The following is a 17,281-nucleotide window of genomic DNA, read 5'->3' as shown; positions in this document are numbered from 1 at the left end:
AAATTAATATGATAGTGAACTCGAAAACGGGAGGGTTTAATATTTTGTTATAGCTTTAATCATCATCATCTTCAGGTTTTTTTATTGATAGTAAACTGGATGGACTTTTGGTTTTTGGAATAAATTATTATAACGTTGCAATGCCAAAAATAAAACTGAATCGACATTATAGACTGACAGCAGTTAAATAGACGAAGCATTTGAAGAGATTCTGATTAAAGTGTTCGTTGGATTTTATATTTATTTTGGAATATTTTTATTTTTTTTTTAGTTTGACCAAGAGTTTTTGCTTTATTTCTTTGTCAACATACTCTCTTAAAAATATAAAGTACCCATTACAACTACTATTTAACTAAAATTATAGAATTTATTTATTTAATTTACTTTAAAACCGATTACCAAAACAACAAATTACAAATATTATTGTTGAACAAACAAGTAATGTCATTTTCAAATCAGTGATGCCAACGATATGGCGCATATCACAATCCACTGCAACTCAAAAGGTTTTCGTTTTGTGCAATATCATTTCTGGATAATGACTTGAATATCGTAAAAAGCTGGGTAAATAGTAATTAAAAAGTAATTATAATGTTTTAGCTTTGCATAAACAAGTCAGGATTTGGAGTTTTCAATAATCTTAGTATCTTCATTTGAATTTGGTGCGCTTCCATGGCACCAACCAAACGATGCACCAGCCGAAATTCCCTAGATTGGGGAAAGTAACGAAGCTGTCAAGTTTTTGTTTGGTGCTGATGTATGTTATTAAAATCCATTTTTTTCGGTTGAAATTCACAAAATTCAAAATGCGTAGCGTTTCCTAACGTTGCTTTCGCCCAATCTCATCATGAATCGCGTCACAAACGGTGAGCTACCCAGACCGTGACATTTGACATTTGCAATTTTGTTTACTTTCAGGCAGTTCAACAATGCCACCGTCCGCTATGGATAAATCCAAAGACTGGCAACTAGAGATCTTAATGGAGAAGCTGCGCTCCAAGTCCTCGCAGTACAAAAGCTTGGCCGAAATATCGAAAAATGTCCGAATGGCGATGCTTGTAGGTTATGTCTGTCGTCGCTTCCTCCATTACATTGCCCTACTTTCAGGACAAACGCTACGCCCTGGACAGCGTCGAGAAGAGCCAGCACCAGAAGTGCCTCGACACGTTGCAGCACTCCATCAAGGTGACGTCGCTGCAGAGCATGATCGAGCGCCTCGAGAGCTTAACAAGACAGCTGGGGTTGAAATTTATGGTGGGACCATCGGGGGTGGAACTCTTCATATCTTCCGACATGTTCTACTTAGAGATAGTCTTAGATCAAACCGGTGCTGTGAAAGATGTGAAAGTGCATCACGAGAGCAAGCTCGAGCAGCAGAGCTGCTCGGAACTCGTCAATTGTTTATCTAGAGGCGATTTCGCCGACTTCACTGCCCAACTGGAAGGTTTCGCGTCGATTTACCAGTTGAACGCCGAGAAGAAGATCAAGTGCAAGGCGTTCACTGCGCTGCAGTCGTTGGAGTCTGATTTGAGCACGCTAGCGCAGCTGCAGTCTTTCATGAAGGAGCCTTTCAATTTGTTGTATAAGTCGCCGGTGGGGGTGCTCGAGAAGCGGCGAGGGGGGCACCCGATGAAACTGACGTACTTCGTCTCGCCGTACGATTTGTTAAATGTTGAAAAATGTGATATTGAGCCTATTACGGTTGATACAATCATCAGTAAGTCGTTAGGGTATAGTGTGACGGTTTGTATGGAGGGGTCTGCGACGCATAAGTTGCAGACGACGACGTTGATTACGGTGAATAGGAATATCAACGGGAAGAGGTAATTATGAGTTAGGAGAGTCGTTTGAGTATTTTTATTGTGGTTTTTAGTACTCCGTCGTTTTCTTCATTGAGTAGTCAGAATAGTGCGGCTATTCCAGCGTGTTTCGTTCTCAAGTTGAATAAGCCAATGCCAATGTGTGTGAGTCTGGTTCGACAGATTCAGCAAGTTACTGAGTTGGATACTATAGAACAATCAACTACCCATCCGTTGCTTAGTTTAATAGTACATCATGCTAGTGATGGGAAAATGGAATCAGGAAGTAACAAAGGTCTTTTTGTGGTAAGCAAAGTCACATTTATGTTGACTAATTTTTAAGTATAAATAAAAAATATTTTGTCTATTAAAATTTTAAGTTTTAATTATCTACCAATGCTTTAAATTTTAAACTTCATTAATGGGAAACCTTTTACATAATTATTAAATATGTATATGACGTTGTTTCAAAATATTGTTATATATACTGTTCAGGATGTCTTTAGACAAATGTCCATGTAAATCTAGTAATTTGGTTGGCAACCAATTTCCAAATTTATCATATTAGGTTAAGTTGTTTTTAATGTTAGGTTAGAAAATCTGACAAAAATTGTAACACTATTGCCAAAACCACCCAAAACTCACTCATCGTCTTGTCTACCAAATAAATCATCTAAAAACCCATTGTTAATTTGGGTGGAATTACGTGTTCTCAAAAACATATTTTTGTTTACATACATTGCGACCGTTTACTTCGCTATGTTTGTAATCCAACGACCTGAGAATTTTGTACACGATTGTACCGTTTTGTCAATGGATCAGTTTATCCAACGTGAAGAAAAAATTTCATGGTTAAAAACATCCTGAACGATTTATACAATGTGGTACAAACTGAACTCTTCTAGTAGGCCATGCAATTTATTTTTAAAATAATTATGTTGGCAATCCAATTACTTGACAATTGTTTCACCGCAACTGTCAAACCAAACAAGGAACGCGTTAGTGTTGCCAGGATAATTATCTTAAATTAAATTTCATTGCTTGCTGGACGACTTTTTTTCGATTTTTCAATTTGTATGCATTTTAATCGTTGCAGACGCTACCAGATCAAACTCACTGTTACTTCATGACTGAAAACAAAACCATGGATGGTGTTCTTGTGACTAGCATTCCGTTTACGCATCCAGCTCATGTTTCTCAAATTTTGGTGATTTTAAGACAGCAAGCTCTCTTCAATACGATAATCAGTAGTTGCGTACGTCCAAATAGTAAACAAGGTAAGAGTAACTAATACTAAAGTGTGAAAATTAAAACATGAAAAGCACGTCAGTGTTGATTATTATTATTTATTAAATGAAAATTTGGGAATTTAAAGATATTGATCTGTAAACGCTGTTTGCGGTGTATTTGGTTTTATTTTTCACATAAAATACAATACTTAAATTTTTGTGTACACATAATAGGTACAACAATAAAAAAAAACAACTAAAAGAATATTCTTTCACAAATAATTAAAAAAATAGGATTAAGAATTGTTATAAAACTGAAAACTTTTTTAACTTCTTTTGGATCACCTTGGAAACAATGGTATTTTGGAATTGATATATTCATTTATTTATACCTACTCTAAAAATATATATACCGAGTTTAATGCAAAAATATAATCACCAAAAATTATGTATTTAAGGAAAATTTGTTTAAAACAATCCGGACTGACCTTTGAAATTAATAAGTTTTTAATAGATGTTTCTGACAGACTCGGCAGAACTATCACATCTTTTTTGCATGAATACTTTATTGGTATATTTAAATAGCACTGAATTATAGACCTCATTAAATATGAAGCATGACAATGGTCTGTGTTAAATAATTTTTCGCCAAAAATAATTTTAAGACATCATGAATAATAAACACAATGTTTATTAATTTTAGTATTTTCGTTTTCGCGAGATCTAAATTTTCGTTCCGTTTTTACGCACAACGAATTAACCAATCACTGGGATACAAAACTACCGATTAAATCTTCTTTTGTTCCAAACAAAAACGATATACAAGCTTTAAATTTTAATACCTTACCTAACTTCACAAAGCTTCATATAATTTCAAACTTTTGCTCGATTAATCCTATGTAGAATGTACACTATACCGATTTTCCTTCTATGCACTAATAAGCCCATACTTTTTAGAATTAACAAATAATTAATGATTTAGCTAATCTCAGAGATTGAATCAAATTTTTTTGACATTATCGAGAAATTATTGTTTCGATTATTCAGTTTTTGCTTCGATAAGGCGGCAAATGTAGACTCTGACTTTCACTATGAGTCCTTTAGTGCTAAATTTTTTTTGAGGATGTGTAGTTTATGAAAAAAGTGTTGGGATGGTAACAAATTTACTAGAGAAGTTTACATATTTTGTTCGTGTTGCAATTAGAAACATTCAAAATCTTCCAAAAACTGTTTGATGTGGTCCTCTGTCTGTTGAATAGGCAGTAATTAGAACTGTTAACAAAAGGGTGCAACTTACCTTATTACGAGAAAGTTGACCAGTAATTTGAATCAAACTGACTACTCTTTCGTTAAAACGGAGAAGTACGTTTTCGTTTATTGGAAGTTCAACTCTTTTCCAGCCCGACCAGTCGACGGAAGTTTCTATACTAGATATAGATTTGTAAAATTGCAACCTAACCTTTATCTGTGAAATCATGTATGGCTGATCTAAAACGAAAATGTAATTTTTTTATATATAAATAATAACAAACTTACTTAAACACAGATACGTTCTAAATGAATCAGACGTCCCCCTATGTTGATAAATAAAAAAAAGTTTGAAAACCGTTTCTATCTACAACATCGGGATAAATTTAACCTATCCCACTCAAATGAGTGATTGTTGTACAATTATTTCAAACACAAATATATTTTTCATTTATTTAAATTTTATTGCAGATAAAATTCTGTATGTTTTACGTGGACTAACGCATTATTATCGTACTCGTGTGACCATAGAATTTTGCTTACCTATATCACCGTGTGAGCAAACTTCACACATATAGATAGTAGTGCTTCCACGTATAACGTAAACAACCATTAGACACTTTTAACATCTAACTAATTTTGTGTGTTCTAATGGTATGTTTACGTATATTTCATTTCTAAAAATTATGACATGTATCTCAAAGTGATAAAAGAAACGATGAAACTTAATTCATTAGTACATATACAGTGAAATCTTTCTTCAGCGGACAGCTTCAGAACTGAGCAAAACCCGTCCTCCCATTTGAGTGTCCGTTAATGAGAAAAAAAATGAATTGTATAAGTATTTCGTTTTTACAAGCGTATTAACTAAGCCTATATTAATAAGAAAATGAACTTTTTGGAATACTAAAAATGAACAGAAAACAGTTCAGTGTAAAATGAACAAATCATTAAAATAATCCAGTTATGTAGTTTGGCGGTTGTTGGATTTAAATAAAATATGGCAAAGTGTAATTCCAAACGAATAATATTTCCAATGTTTTAGAATCTTCCTGATATTTGACAGATTGTTGCAAGTCCTTTACCATATCAATAGACTGTTGATAATTTGCTACTTGTTCGTCATTTGACTCGTCAAATCTGCTACTAATAAATTGTTATCTATGTTAAAGAACTCTTCTAAGTTACTTCTCTTCTTACTGATCATGTTAACACAATTTTCCCATTTCACTGCAAGAGTTTATAAAAAAGAGACCCCTTTCATTTGCGTTATAGATGTCTTTTGGCAACTAGATTTTCAAAAGTTGAGGATTCTTGGTTAATAATGTTTCTACATCTTGGTTCACACTTGCTGGTTCACCAGAAATAGCCTTAAAATAAATGTTTAGGCATTTACGAATATTTCAAGCCAACCAGTTGAAGCATGAAATTTCCATACCCTAAACTCTTCATTGGGCTCGAATTACAGGTCCTAAAAGTCTAATATTCGGGGAAAAATACTGGCATATGCATTAAGTTATCTGATGCAGCGGTTTCTTTTCTATTTTTGTAAACCATTCATTACATAATTTGTCAATGTTCAATCTTTTTATCCTCAAAACCATTCGTTTTTTCTACACTTGCTATAAAAAGTGCTGTAAAACACACGACGAACTCACTTTGAAAGATACTGTCTGGGCATAGCCTGCGCAAATTTTTCACAGTCTTGTCATAATTGATCTTTGGTATAGGTAACTAAAATTGTTGAAATTATTAATTTGATAAAATAAAAGACGAAATCATTAGTTTATTCTCGATTCACTGCTGAGAATTATGATAACAGCGTTTACTTTAGTCATCAACTGAAGTTTCTACCACCTAAAATCGGACAGAATTCAATTACTGAACAATCAATCAAACAGAAATAGCTTCTATTAGTTGATTTAAGAAATTTTTGCACATCATTTAAATGTAAATAAAGTGTAATGTGCAACGTGTTTGAAATTGACTCATTTCACACTCATTTGACTTACAGCACTCGCAGCAGGAGTCTTTTTCAAAATCTGTTGCACTATATCGTATTATAGCAAAAAGAGTGCCACATATTTATTAGTACCGACTGTTTTAGTTTCCCCCATTTTAATATGTCTGGACATGTCTTTTCTTAAAAAGATAAGATGCCGCATTTGGAAGGCATTTTTCTAAAATAGCTAATGTATAATGGTCAAACACTTGTCTGCACATTTGGGATTCAGAGAAATGCTTCAATCGATATAAAAACCAGAGGGTGTTCAGTGATAACTACCGTTCAAAAGAGATCTAATATATATCTATTATTTTACACAAATGCGTAGTATCCGTGTCCACTCAAAGCAGAGCCCGTTTATGAGAGGTTCATATATATTTTGTTTATCTACAACTTGAGTAATAAACTATTATTCCACTAGTGGTGTAATGAAGGTGAACAGTTTATACAATTTTTCATATTTGGTTTTTGATTTATCAGGTAACAATGAAGACACTACAATCACTCAATCACTCATTTTTCGATCGAACAAAATTTTTCTTCTAAAAACTGACGCGTTTTTTACAACAAATTTGAGCGGTTGTCATAACACTGCAAAAATTCTTTTGCTTCTTGATTTTTAATTAATAAAAAAAAATCGTTGGCTTTTTTCTTTTTCATTTTTGGGCAATTGTAGATAAAGTTTTGTATTTCATACTTGGGCTAGAGCATATTACAGCAACTCGTGTCCCACACTTGTAGTCCTGTAATAATGCCTCTATTCCACTAATAAGATAAATAACTATTATAATGTCAGTACCTAGACTATGAAAAAAATGTTCGGCTTAAAAGAGTTGTCCGCTTATGGGGGTTGAAGGAGAGATTTCACTGTAGTTTCACCAAAAATAAAAAAAAATGGACAATATAAACATCTTACCCGAAAGGGAATATATAGGTTTCGGAAGTTATGACGTTTGAAAAAGGGCAAACAACTTGGTTATGTATTTTAGGAACCTTACTGCTCATGTAAACTTGAAATCTACTAATTCTGGCGGTATCGTTCTGCAAAGAAATTCATAGCATTATATTTTTAATGTGGTGAGTAGATTGTAGGATCACAGTTAGTCAAGATTTATAACTTTGCAATGTGTAATAGTAAATTTTTAACACTTTTATCTATGGTATGAACAGTCAATATATTCTACTAGTGTTATCTCGAAAAATAGAGTTTAATTAGTGCAATATTTTGAGTAACACATAAAATTTATGCCATATTTATAACATAAAAATAACGAAAAAAACCGAAAGAGCCCCATAACACAAAGACAAGCGTCATTTTTTACATAAGTATAGATTTTTAAACTCTTATCTCACTTTTGAACGAATGGCTATTTTTCGGCGAAATTTTTAATCTGATTTAGGCGCCTTCACATTTCAGTTGGCAACAGCACTTCGGACGTTTTTTTATTTGTTTCAGTATCTATGGTTACTCGTTAATAAAAAAAGGACAATCGCTTAGGAATAAAACAAAGGCGTTTGCTTTAAATGAATGCATGGTTCGACATGCATACCATTTGCTTTCTCTAGTTGACAAGATTAGAAATCACTACTAAATTTTAGCATCTAGTCGGATTCACATATTTTTGTTTTTCTGTTGGAAGTAAAAATATTTGCATGTACAGCGTGGAGGGTGGAATAAGAACGGAGGAATACGGTGAAATTTGTGGCACCGACCCCTCTGAATCTAAAAACCGTTTACGACTATGCATTCGACTTAACCACGTCCCTAGGTTCGAATTTGGTTTATCATCCATCAAGGGGATGATTATGAAAACTAAGTGTCTCTTCAAGATTGTTCACTTTCATCACAGATTTACAAAGTTTGCAGCTCATCATGTTGAGTTTATTAGCAAAAAGACACATTACGTATAAAGCAAAATAACTAGTAGGTATGTACGGTAACACGATCGGTATTTCTAGGTCTGCTCGCACGTGCGCATAACCCATAAACCAAACGTAAACGATGTTTGCGGTCTGATTTTGTCTCAAAACCGTATCATTGGAAGCATACGACATGCTCCCCGAGTTCTTCTTCCAATCACCTCGATGTACAGTTATTTTATCTTGCTTAGGGCCAGCTTATAGAATATTTTAATTGAGCTTAAGTTAATTATGTTTATAATGAGGCGTTTAGTGACGCCTGATTGGCGTAGAGTCTGTCACGTGGTACTTTAATGCCGCATTAAAAATTTACCATTAATCAAATATTTAATTGAGCTTCTGTAAACCGGCTCTTATTTCAGTAAAATTATAATATGTACCTTTAAGACTATCCTAATGTACCTAGCCTGTTGTTCTTCAATATACAAGTTTTGAGTGTAGTGACAAAAGTATTTCCTATAATCTATAACATTATGCCACTTTTGCAGGTCTGTTGAAACCTCTATGTAGTAATGGTGCCACGTACTTCGACAAATATTTACGTATCATCTCAAAAAATCCTTAAACAAACTCAGAAATAACGGTACTTACCCATCCATTATATACATTGTTATATAATTGAAGCATTTTACGGCACCAAGATCTACAGTAATACCGTTTTTATCGTCCTTATTGTGATAAGCACCTTCTTCAAGCTTTTTAGTTTCTTCAAACAACATTGCGGTATTTAATCCAGAAATTACTTTAACGTTATATTTTGCTGTAGCAAGATTTTTATCTTTCACTAAAAATATATCCAAATCTATATTTCCGATTTGTCTCTTAATCAGTCTTCGTACTTACACCGTCCAGCAAAGCATCGCTGTGTTTCTTTCGGACCGTTAACCTCAATCGTTGCAAGAGCATTCAAGAGTTTTACTTCATCAACTATTTTAGACGGCCAAACAACAGTTAAAATTTCGTTTCGCGTTAACGTAGAAAACCGAATGCATTCAATAACCAACTTGTCTAAGTCTTTGTTAATTTTGCACCAGTTGGCCGCTATCTTAAATACATCAATTTCTTCAGCAGGGAACACATCTCTTTTCAACAAGTTAATCATAGATTTCTGAAACGAGGCATTATATGTTTAAGTATACCTAGCTATTTTGGAGAAGTTACTTGTGTGAGAACATTTAAAAAATCATATTCAAACATTCGCGAAACATATTCATCGATAAAAGCATGACATATTTCTTTTAACTCGTCCATGTCATGTGCGTTGGCCTTGTTTAAAAGGGAACAGACATTCGACAAATTCACAATGGAATTCATTTTTTCGTTTATACTCTTTTCCAGTGTTTTTAATGAATATTCATGTGCTAGCTGCAATATATCGGATATATCATTTTCGTCTTCCGATGCGATGACAACGGATCCTGCAACATATTTTACACGATAATATAAATATTTAGTTACAATTTTGGCTGACTACCTGTATAAATGTAATATAGTATTGTTTCAAAAGCTTTTGAAGGCACATTCTGTAAAGCAATTTCAGCCTGAAAACAATTTATTAATGTTAACATTTCCATGAACACTCTCTTACTTGTTTTGGGTCTTTCATTAAAAGAGACTCAAAATATTTGCATCTAGCAGCGAGCACAATCTGAAAGTTAAAATTTATTCTAAGTTAATATTTTTGTAAACCACTGAAAAAACCTACTTTGTGCGCATGAATTTTTTTATCTGGTAGGATTAGTTGAATGTCGGAAAACGTTTCCCTCAAGTAGTAAGGTGACATATCTTCATACATTTTCGAAGAATCAGTAATAATTATTTTTTGTTGGGGTTCTGCTTCGTTTGCCATTGTAGTTGGTAGAAATCTAAAAATATTAGACAAGGAAATATTTTAGCGGTGGCTGAAACAAAGTTTCTGGTGCGATTGCAACGTGATGACTGATTACTGATTAGATTCAAATGTTGCCGTTACGCCTTTGGAATGACTTACATTTATCTATAGATTTTGTTAACTTACTGATAAACCGATAAAGAAATGTTTGAATCGACTAGAACAGGTGATCTTTATCAACTGTTTTAAAATTAGACCTAGTTGGGTACACCCCATATCTTTAATCCTTACTCACTCTTTTAATTATTTAATTCTTATTATGGTAAAGTGCGATATGATGTCTCTGATGCTCAGTAATTATCCACTTGTCTTTAAGAAACAACATAGGTTGCAATAATTAATCTCCAAAAATTATGTTGTTATTTCATAGTTTATTAAAAGTTTTACTTAATTTTAAAATTTATACAACGTGCCCGTAAATGGTTATCCATTGGTGTAGCGCTAGAAATGTACAGTTTTTAATTTTACAGTTTGTTTTACTAGTTATTATGATGATAAATTCACAGCTGATAACCTCGTTTTGAGAATTTGAAACAATTATTTAAAAAATTCCCACTATTATTTACTATACCTATGCTTCTTACATAATCGTTTATTATTACTGTAAAAGAACCAATATCTAACGTCGAAATATTGCAAATCTTTCAGAAAATTTCTAAAATCTTTCTTGACCTGTTGAAAAGAAATATATTTGTAGAAAATACAATTGAATCGGTGTTTTTGGTAATGATAATACTTATAACTGCATAGTCGACCTTCAGTGCTAATGAAACTTACTTATCTTTCTTTAAAGCTTAGAAGTTGGCAATCACTATAGCCAGCATATTTTCTGTTTGTAATAATTTCCTATTTAACGTCATACATTGAAGTTTTTATAATTTTTATAAATCGTAACAATATCTTCATACGTGAAATTATGTACGGCTGATCTAAAAACAAAAAAATGTGAATTAAATTAAACGTTTAAATAATTAATTAATTTTTTTATGCCTAATAGTATATTATATTTCCAGTTTTTAAAGAGTGAACTTCGACTAAATGACTTACGGTAGTAACTAGCCTAAATTTTTTGTACTAATCATTACACCCCTGAATCGTGTTGAAGTTTTTCCTCGAAATCAAGGCTTATATGAATCAATTTGCAAAGCTGAGTCTTGTACAGTATTTTGATAGAAATATAAAAAACCATTAGTACCGAAAACACAAAATTTTGTATAGTTTTTGAAATATGATATGATATAACCAAAAAAACGCAATTTTAAAATTATGAAAATTCAAGAATTTATTCAAGCTTAGATTAGGAACAGCGTTATTATTAAAGAAAAACGTAAACATTTTTATTTGTTTTGGGTTTTGCCTTAAAATAGATTCAAAACATTTGCATCTGATACCCAATCTAAAAATTAAAAGTTTTTTAAAAAATCGATGTTAACACTATGTCGGAAAAAGTCTCTATTAAATAAAACAGACACATATCATCAGAAACTTTTGAGGATTTTCTAAGAGGGATAGTTTGTTCAGGTTCTTCGTTTTTTTGCCATTTTATGCTGTACAGAAATATAGATCAATTTATTTTATCGCTGATTAGATTTGTTTGTCTACGAGATGTTATCTATAGTACTTATTGTGTAAATCGCTTTATTTTTGTAGAATTCTCTCTGATAAGGAAATTATTGAAGTTATCAAGGAGGAGAACAACACTTTTATTTATCTCTGAATGATATGTTTTCGTCAACGATCACTTAAAATGTTTTAATAATCTGTAACTGATTTCGCCTTTAAGCAGATGTTGAGCAATTCCTTTCTTTAAAATTTTAAAATAAAATTAAAATTCTGATTTGCGACTGTTTATCTGGCTATATGTCGGTGACTTCTTAACAAGCAATAACCACCCAAAAATGTTAGACTAGTTTTGGGGATATTTAAATATAAAAACCTTCACCATAATTTGTTTATTCATCTGCATTAAAAACGTAATGACGTCATATTAATATTTTGCTGAATAAATATGTAGATTTAAAAAGGTCGCTGTGATACTTATGTTGTGACTACTTATTAATATAAACTTATTTTTAACGTTGTGTATTAGCTTTTTGTGACAAAATTCAAAATCTAACAACAATAGTATCTACAATTTCTCTTAGAAATTCCATCGATTGATTTTTTAAATGCTTTATCCCGTTCAAAAATTAATTAATAAATAAAGCTACTTATTTTACTAGTTAAGTTAAAACAAGTTTTTAATTTTTCTGAAATTTTTTCAATATAGGACTGTTGTTTGCCAGTACTACGCTATACCCTTCTAAATTGATATATTTGTCCCTACTTAAAAGTTGATGACCATAGAACTTTGACAAAATTGTATTTTTTTATTCGCTTCAAATCAGTGATGACGTAATCTGAAAAAAAACATGACATAAATGTTGATTAAAAGATATGCGTTTTGGTTTTCTTAATAAACTCTTCCATTATTTGAATTATAATTTTTTCCCCAAAAGTATTTAACCACTCGTTCATTATTTTTAAATCTGCTTTGTCATTTCAGACTTCGAAAACATGACCATGTTCGAAATAAGTGCCCTTTCCTGGACCCACATCTCCCTCTCCCTCGAGCACCCGGTCGAAGAAAGCATGGCCACCGCCGAAATCGACCTAACCGACATTTCGAACCTCGTCTGCAAGATCCGCAGTCCGGGAACCCCGCCTCCGGCGAACGCTCCCGACGCCACGTCCGATCTCAGCACGAAGATCCTAAACCGGTGCTTCTCCATCCCGGTGACGATGCGCGCCGTCATCAAACTATGGGAGAAGCAAGCTGCCAAACGCCATTACAACGGGCACGAAAATTTTAGTTTACCCCTCGGTTCCGGCGACCCTGGGGGTCACAAGGGGGCCCCAGGTGGAGGATTGACGGAATTCGGGGGGTTAGATAAGATCAAGCAAGAACCCCCTGGTAACGGCGGCCACGGCATGATGATGCAGGGACATCAAGGGATGTTCCTCAACGAGTCGATGATGGCCAACGCGAATTTCCAGAATTTTCAGACGAGCGACGGCATGCTGAGCAGCATAGAGTTGACGAACATTCTGTCGGGGAACGGACAGGAGAAGATGAAGCGGCCGCATAAGAGGAAGTCGGACGATTTGTGGAAGAACAAGAGGAAGCTGGGCGAGGCGACGGACGCGGAGATGCTGGTGGAGACGTCGAGCAGCGACTCGACGTCGAGGAGCACGCCGATTTCGCAGGAGAACGAGATCCCGACGCCGAATTCGGGGTTGGGGTTTCAATCGGATTTGGAACTGATGAGTGGTTTGGATCCGGCTGAGTTGCTGGCCGACTCAGATAAGGTAAGCCGAAGAAATTATTACTTCCTGAGCGTAAGCTAGTCCGGACGACTTGCCACTTTCATGATTTTTCGACGTTTCATGACCTCAAGTGATCTCCCGTTTCCGTCTGTTTGTCTGTCTGGCGTCTGTGTCGATTTTTATTTGACACGTAATCTCCGAAAGTACTGGACCGATTGTTGTCAAATTTTGTATGTATATTAGGAATATCATGTAGATGATAAAACGCTAACCAAAATTTGACTAATCTTCCACACCACCAATGGGATAACATCATCTCCAAATCTACAAGAACGGTTCACACTGTTTTCCCGGAAATTTGGAAATGCAGTACTGTTACTATTAGTATTACATTACATCTATCCAAATTGATATTCATGTCCTTGCAAAAAAGTTGATGACGTCATCATAAACTTTTGTAATGGAAAAACTCACTTGAAATAAACGTGTAGCACACTTTTTTACATTTACTTTAACATTACATCCCCATATCTTTATTTTAACTTCTCATAAAAACTAAAATTTACAAACATTTTTCGGTTTTTCATTTTCTTTCATTTTTCAATTTTTCGTTTCCTCAATTTTTCAAGTTCTTGATTGTCTTTTTCTCGTTTCTTTCATTTCCACTTTCTCGATTTTATAGCACAAATTTTTGTTATTTTATTTCCTTTATTTTTTCGATGTTTCTTTCGACATTATAATTTTTCGTTTATTCGATTTTCCAAATTTTCAATCTTTGATTTTTCAATTCCTCGATTTTCCAATTTTAAAATTTTTCGGTTTTGCAATTTTTGGTTTCCAGTTGTCCGATTTTTCGATTTCTTTAATTTTTAATGTTTCGATTTTTCAGAGTATTCATTTTATCCTTTCTTATTTTTGGTTTTTCATTTTTGCAGTTTTTGCATTTTTTTTTATTCGAAAAGTTGAAACCTAGGAAAAAATTAATTAGTCGAAAAATTAAAAAAAAAACCGAATCGAATAGAAAAATTGGAAAACCCAAAAATTGTAAAATTGAAAAATATATAGAATCGTCAAAAGTGCAATGCCGAAAAACTGAAAAATTACAAGTCGAAAAATAAAAATCGAATAAACGAAAATTTTAAAATTCAGTTATTGAAAAATGAAAAAATTCTATAATCGTAAAATTGAAAAATGAATTTTTTTTTTAAATTATAATTATTTCCACCTACATATTTAAAACGAAAACTAAAAAATTGCGAATGAAAAATTAAAGAAACGAAAATTTGAAAAATAGAGAAACTGAAAATGATAAAATTGAAAAAACAAAAGTTTAACAAACAAAAAATTGAAAAATAAAAATACTGAAAACCGAAAAATAAAAAAATTCAAAAGTTGAATAATGTCACATAGGAATAAAACGAAAAATTATAAAATCAGAATTGAAAAAGCGAAAAATCGAAAAATTTAAAAATGAAAAGTGGAAGAGTTACATATTGTAAAATTGAAGAAACAAAAAAAATGAAAAATAAAATAAAAAACCGAAAAAAAATTGCAAATCGAAAATTTGAAGGATCGAAAAATTGAAAAGTCCAATAAATGGAAGTTTTAAAATCCAATAATTGAAAAATGGAAGTATAAATGGAAGTATTCTAAAATCATAACTTTGAAAAAGTAAAATATTTTAAAAATTATTATTATTAATATATTACCCATTTAAAACAAAAACTAGAAAAAATGCAAATCTAAAATTGAAAAAACGAAAAATTAAAAATTTTAAAACTGAAAAATTGACAGCCGAAAAAATAAAAATGATAAAATCAGCACACTGAAAAAACAACGAAAATAAAAACCGAAACGAAAAATTGCCAATCGAAAAGTTGAAGTGAAAAATGAAAAACCGAAAAATTAAAAACTGGAAGAGTTACATATTGTAAAATTGAAGAAACAAAAAATAAGAAAAATTGAACGAATAATTGAAAAAAATTTAAATTCAAAAAACAAAAAATTATAAATTCAGAACATTGAAAAGTCGAAAATTTGAAGAAATAAGAAAATTGAAGAATCGAAAAGTCGAATAAATGGAAAGAAAATTTTAAAATCCAATATGTAATTGAAAAATGGAAAAATTTTAAAATAATAGCATTGAGAGAGTGAAATATTTTAAAAGTTATTATTTTGATTATTATTACACATTTAAAACGAAAAATTAAAAAATCTAAAAGTGAAAAATTGAAAACCGAAACATAGCAATTTGAAAAACTGAGAAATCCAAAAATTGATCAATTTCAGACAGAAAGAAGAAAAATTATAAAATCACCAAACAATTGAAAAAACAGAAAGTAACCGAAACAAAAAATAGCAAATCTAAAAGTTGAAGAAGTGAAAAATGAAAAATTGAAAACTCGAAGAGTTACATATTGTAAAATTGACGAAACAAAAAAAAGAAAAATGAACGAAAAGTGGAAAAAAATTGAAATTTAAAAAACGAAAAATTGAAAAAAAACTAAGAGAAAATAAAAAACTTAAGCGAATAATTGCAAATCAAAATTTGAAGAAGTTAAAACTGAAAAATCGAAAAAAAGTTTAAATTTAGAAAACAAAAAATTTTAAAATCAGAACATTTAAAAATCGAAAATTTGAAGGAAAAAAATGAATAAAAAAATCGAAAAATCGAATAAAAGAAAAGTTTTAAAATCCATTAACTGAAAAATGGAAAAACTCCAAAGTTATAACTTTTGAAAAAGTAAAATATTTTAAAAGTTATTATTATTATTATTATTACACATTTAAAATGAAAATTAGAAACATTAAAAAATCTAAAACTAAAATATTGAAAACAGAAAAATTGCAATTCGGAAAATTGAAAAATCCAAAAATTGATCAAAATCAGATCGAAAAAAGGAAAAATTAAAGTTTCAAAATCTAAAAACTGAAGAAACCAAAAACTGAAAAAATTAAAATTGAAAAACAAAAAATTATAAAATCGTAACGTTGCAAAATCTAAAAATTGAAAAATTCAAATTTGGAAAATTGAAAAACTGAAAAATTAGTATTAAAAACTAAAAAAACTGCAAATCGAAAACTGAAGAAACAAAAAAAATGAAGAATTGAAAAATTCAAGTCAAAAACATTCGTGTTACTGGTGTCATTATGGGTTTTTACTTTATAGAGGTTATCAGTAAAGAAAAATCACAAATACATAATTTTTATAAGTTTTTCAAAAAAGCGGAATTTGTTCACTTCAAGGGCAAGGGAAGTTCTGTCGAAACAACTTTCCAGCAATTTTTTAACTGTGGCGAACAAAAATCGTTATTTGTCCTCATCGTAATGTCATTGTTGTTAGGTGAGTGGTGATTTTGGAAGTCTGGACGAATTAGGCGACGTAGAGGAAATGCTGGCTGGCCCTTCTAGACGAAAATCTCGAGACCAAAAATCGCCCACTAATCTCATGATGGATTTAGGCGAGAAGAATTTGGTACCTCCAAGCGTCAGCATCACTCCCATCGCCACGAGTTCGCCGGGATTCACCTCAGGCGGTAACGCGGAGAAGAGAACCGGAATAGAAATCATAGCCTTGGCGACTTCCGCCGCTAATGCACTGCCCAGTTCCATCACCATAACGCCGATAACGTCGTCACAAAGCAAAAGTGGCGAAGAGAAGAACAAAGAAAAGAAGAGCAGCAAAAGCAGGTCGGACGATAAGGTTAGAGAAGTTGATTCGTATTTATTTCGGTTGTGGGTGTAGTTGTAATATTGTTATAGAAATAAAAGAACTTTCTGCTTCTAGTCTCTTAGGTATTTTTATTTGCTTGTGTGTGTTGTCGCTTTACAGTGGACGAATTCTCCAAGAAGACGAAGCCTCGTAGTTGCCGCTGCATGTCTT

General features: G+C 32.2%; 2 protein-coding genes and 1 long non-coding RNA gene across 17 annotated transcripts in view; 1 reads left to right on the top strand and 2 right to left on the bottom strand.

Moving 5' to 3' along the window:
• Positions 1–702: 702 nt before the first annotated feature.
• Positions 703–17,281, top strand: part of LOC135123515 (mediator of RNA polymerase II transcription subunit 1) — a 188,730-nt gene continuing 172,151 nt past the window's right edge. For all 3 annotated transcript variants that reach the window (XR_010279638.1, XM_064048245.1, XM_064048244.1), the window contains exons 1-7: positions 703–866; positions 919–1,058; positions 1,108–1,823; positions 1,874–2,105; positions 2,896–3,076; positions 12,638–13,440; positions 16,742–17,101. Coding sequence is in view for 2 of the 3 variants with exons in the window: in XM_064048245.1 (XP_063904315.1) it covers positions 848–866; positions 919–1,058; positions 1,108–1,823; positions 1,874–2,105; positions 2,896–3,076; positions 12,638–13,440; positions 16,742–17,101 (2,451 nt within the window). In the remaining variant the exon portion in view is untranslated. The remainder of the gene's footprint in view (positions 867–918; positions 1,059–1,107; positions 1,824–1,873; positions 2,106–2,895; positions 3,077–12,637; positions 13,441–16,741; positions 17,102–17,281) is intronic.
• Positions 4,175–10,155, bottom strand: LOC135123520 (BTB/POZ domain-containing protein 9-like). 13 transcript variants are annotated; one of them, XM_064048258.1, is made up of 11 exons: positions 9,907–10,155; positions 9,790–9,849; positions 9,676–9,742; positions 9,363–9,619; positions 9,045–9,309; positions 8,793–8,985; positions 8,582–8,726; positions 7,198–7,322; positions 4,565–4,602; positions 4,326–4,516; positions 4,175–4,276 (listed from the first exon to the last, which is right to left on the bottom strand). In XM_064048258.1, the coding sequence occupies exons 1-11, from the start codon at positions 10,048–10,050 to the stop codon at positions 4,229–4,231; spliced, it is 1,533 nt and encodes a 510-aa protein (XP_063904328.1). In that variant the 5' UTR covers positions 10,051–10,155; the 3' UTR covers positions 4,175–4,228. The 13 variants fall into 13 exon arrangements, 7 of the variants coding, with proteins under 7 accessions (XP_063904328.1, XP_063904333.1, XP_063904329.1 ...); XR_010279644.1 differs by lacking the exon at positions 4,175–4,276 and adding an exon at positions 4,820–4,953 and having other exon boundaries at positions 4,455–4,516; positions 4,565–4,643; XR_010279645.1 differs by lacking the exon at positions 4,175–4,276 and adding an exon at positions 4,820–4,953 and having other exon boundaries at positions 4,481–4,516.
• Positions 7,796–8,573, bottom strand: LOC135123525 (uncharacterized). Its single transcript, XR_010279652.1, has 2 exons — positions 8,335–8,573; positions 7,796–8,294 (listed from the first exon to the last, which is right to left on the bottom strand). It is a non-coding gene; the product is annotated as an uncharacterized LOC135123525 (long non-coding RNA).

Source organism: Zophobas morio, unplaced genomic scaffold (genome assembly GCF_036711695.1).
Source record: "Zophobas morio isolate AGI-343-1 ecotype UQ-CSIRO unplaced genomic scaffold, CSIRO_AGI_Zmor_V1 ptg000006l, whole genome shotgun sequence".
NCBI lineage: Eukaryota > Metazoa > Arthropoda > Insecta > Coleoptera > Tenebrionidae > Zophobas > Zophobas morio.
This window is presented reverse-complemented; position numbering and strand designations above follow the sequence as displayed.

Excerpts from the sequence above, each read along its gene's own strand:
- LOC135123520 (XM_064048258.1), bottom strand. The coding sequence starts at position 10,050 with ATGGCAAACGAAGCAGAACCCCAACAAAAAATAATTATTACTGATTCT. Across the intron at positions 9,620-9,675 it reads ACTATATTACATTTATACAG|GATCCGTTGTCATCGCATCG; the intron begins GTAGTCAGCCAA and ends AATATGTTGCAG. Across the intron at positions 4,277-4,325 it reads GTCAACTTTCTCGTAATAAG|ACAGAGGACCACATCAAACA; the intron begins GTAAGTTGCACC and ends CCTATTCAACAG.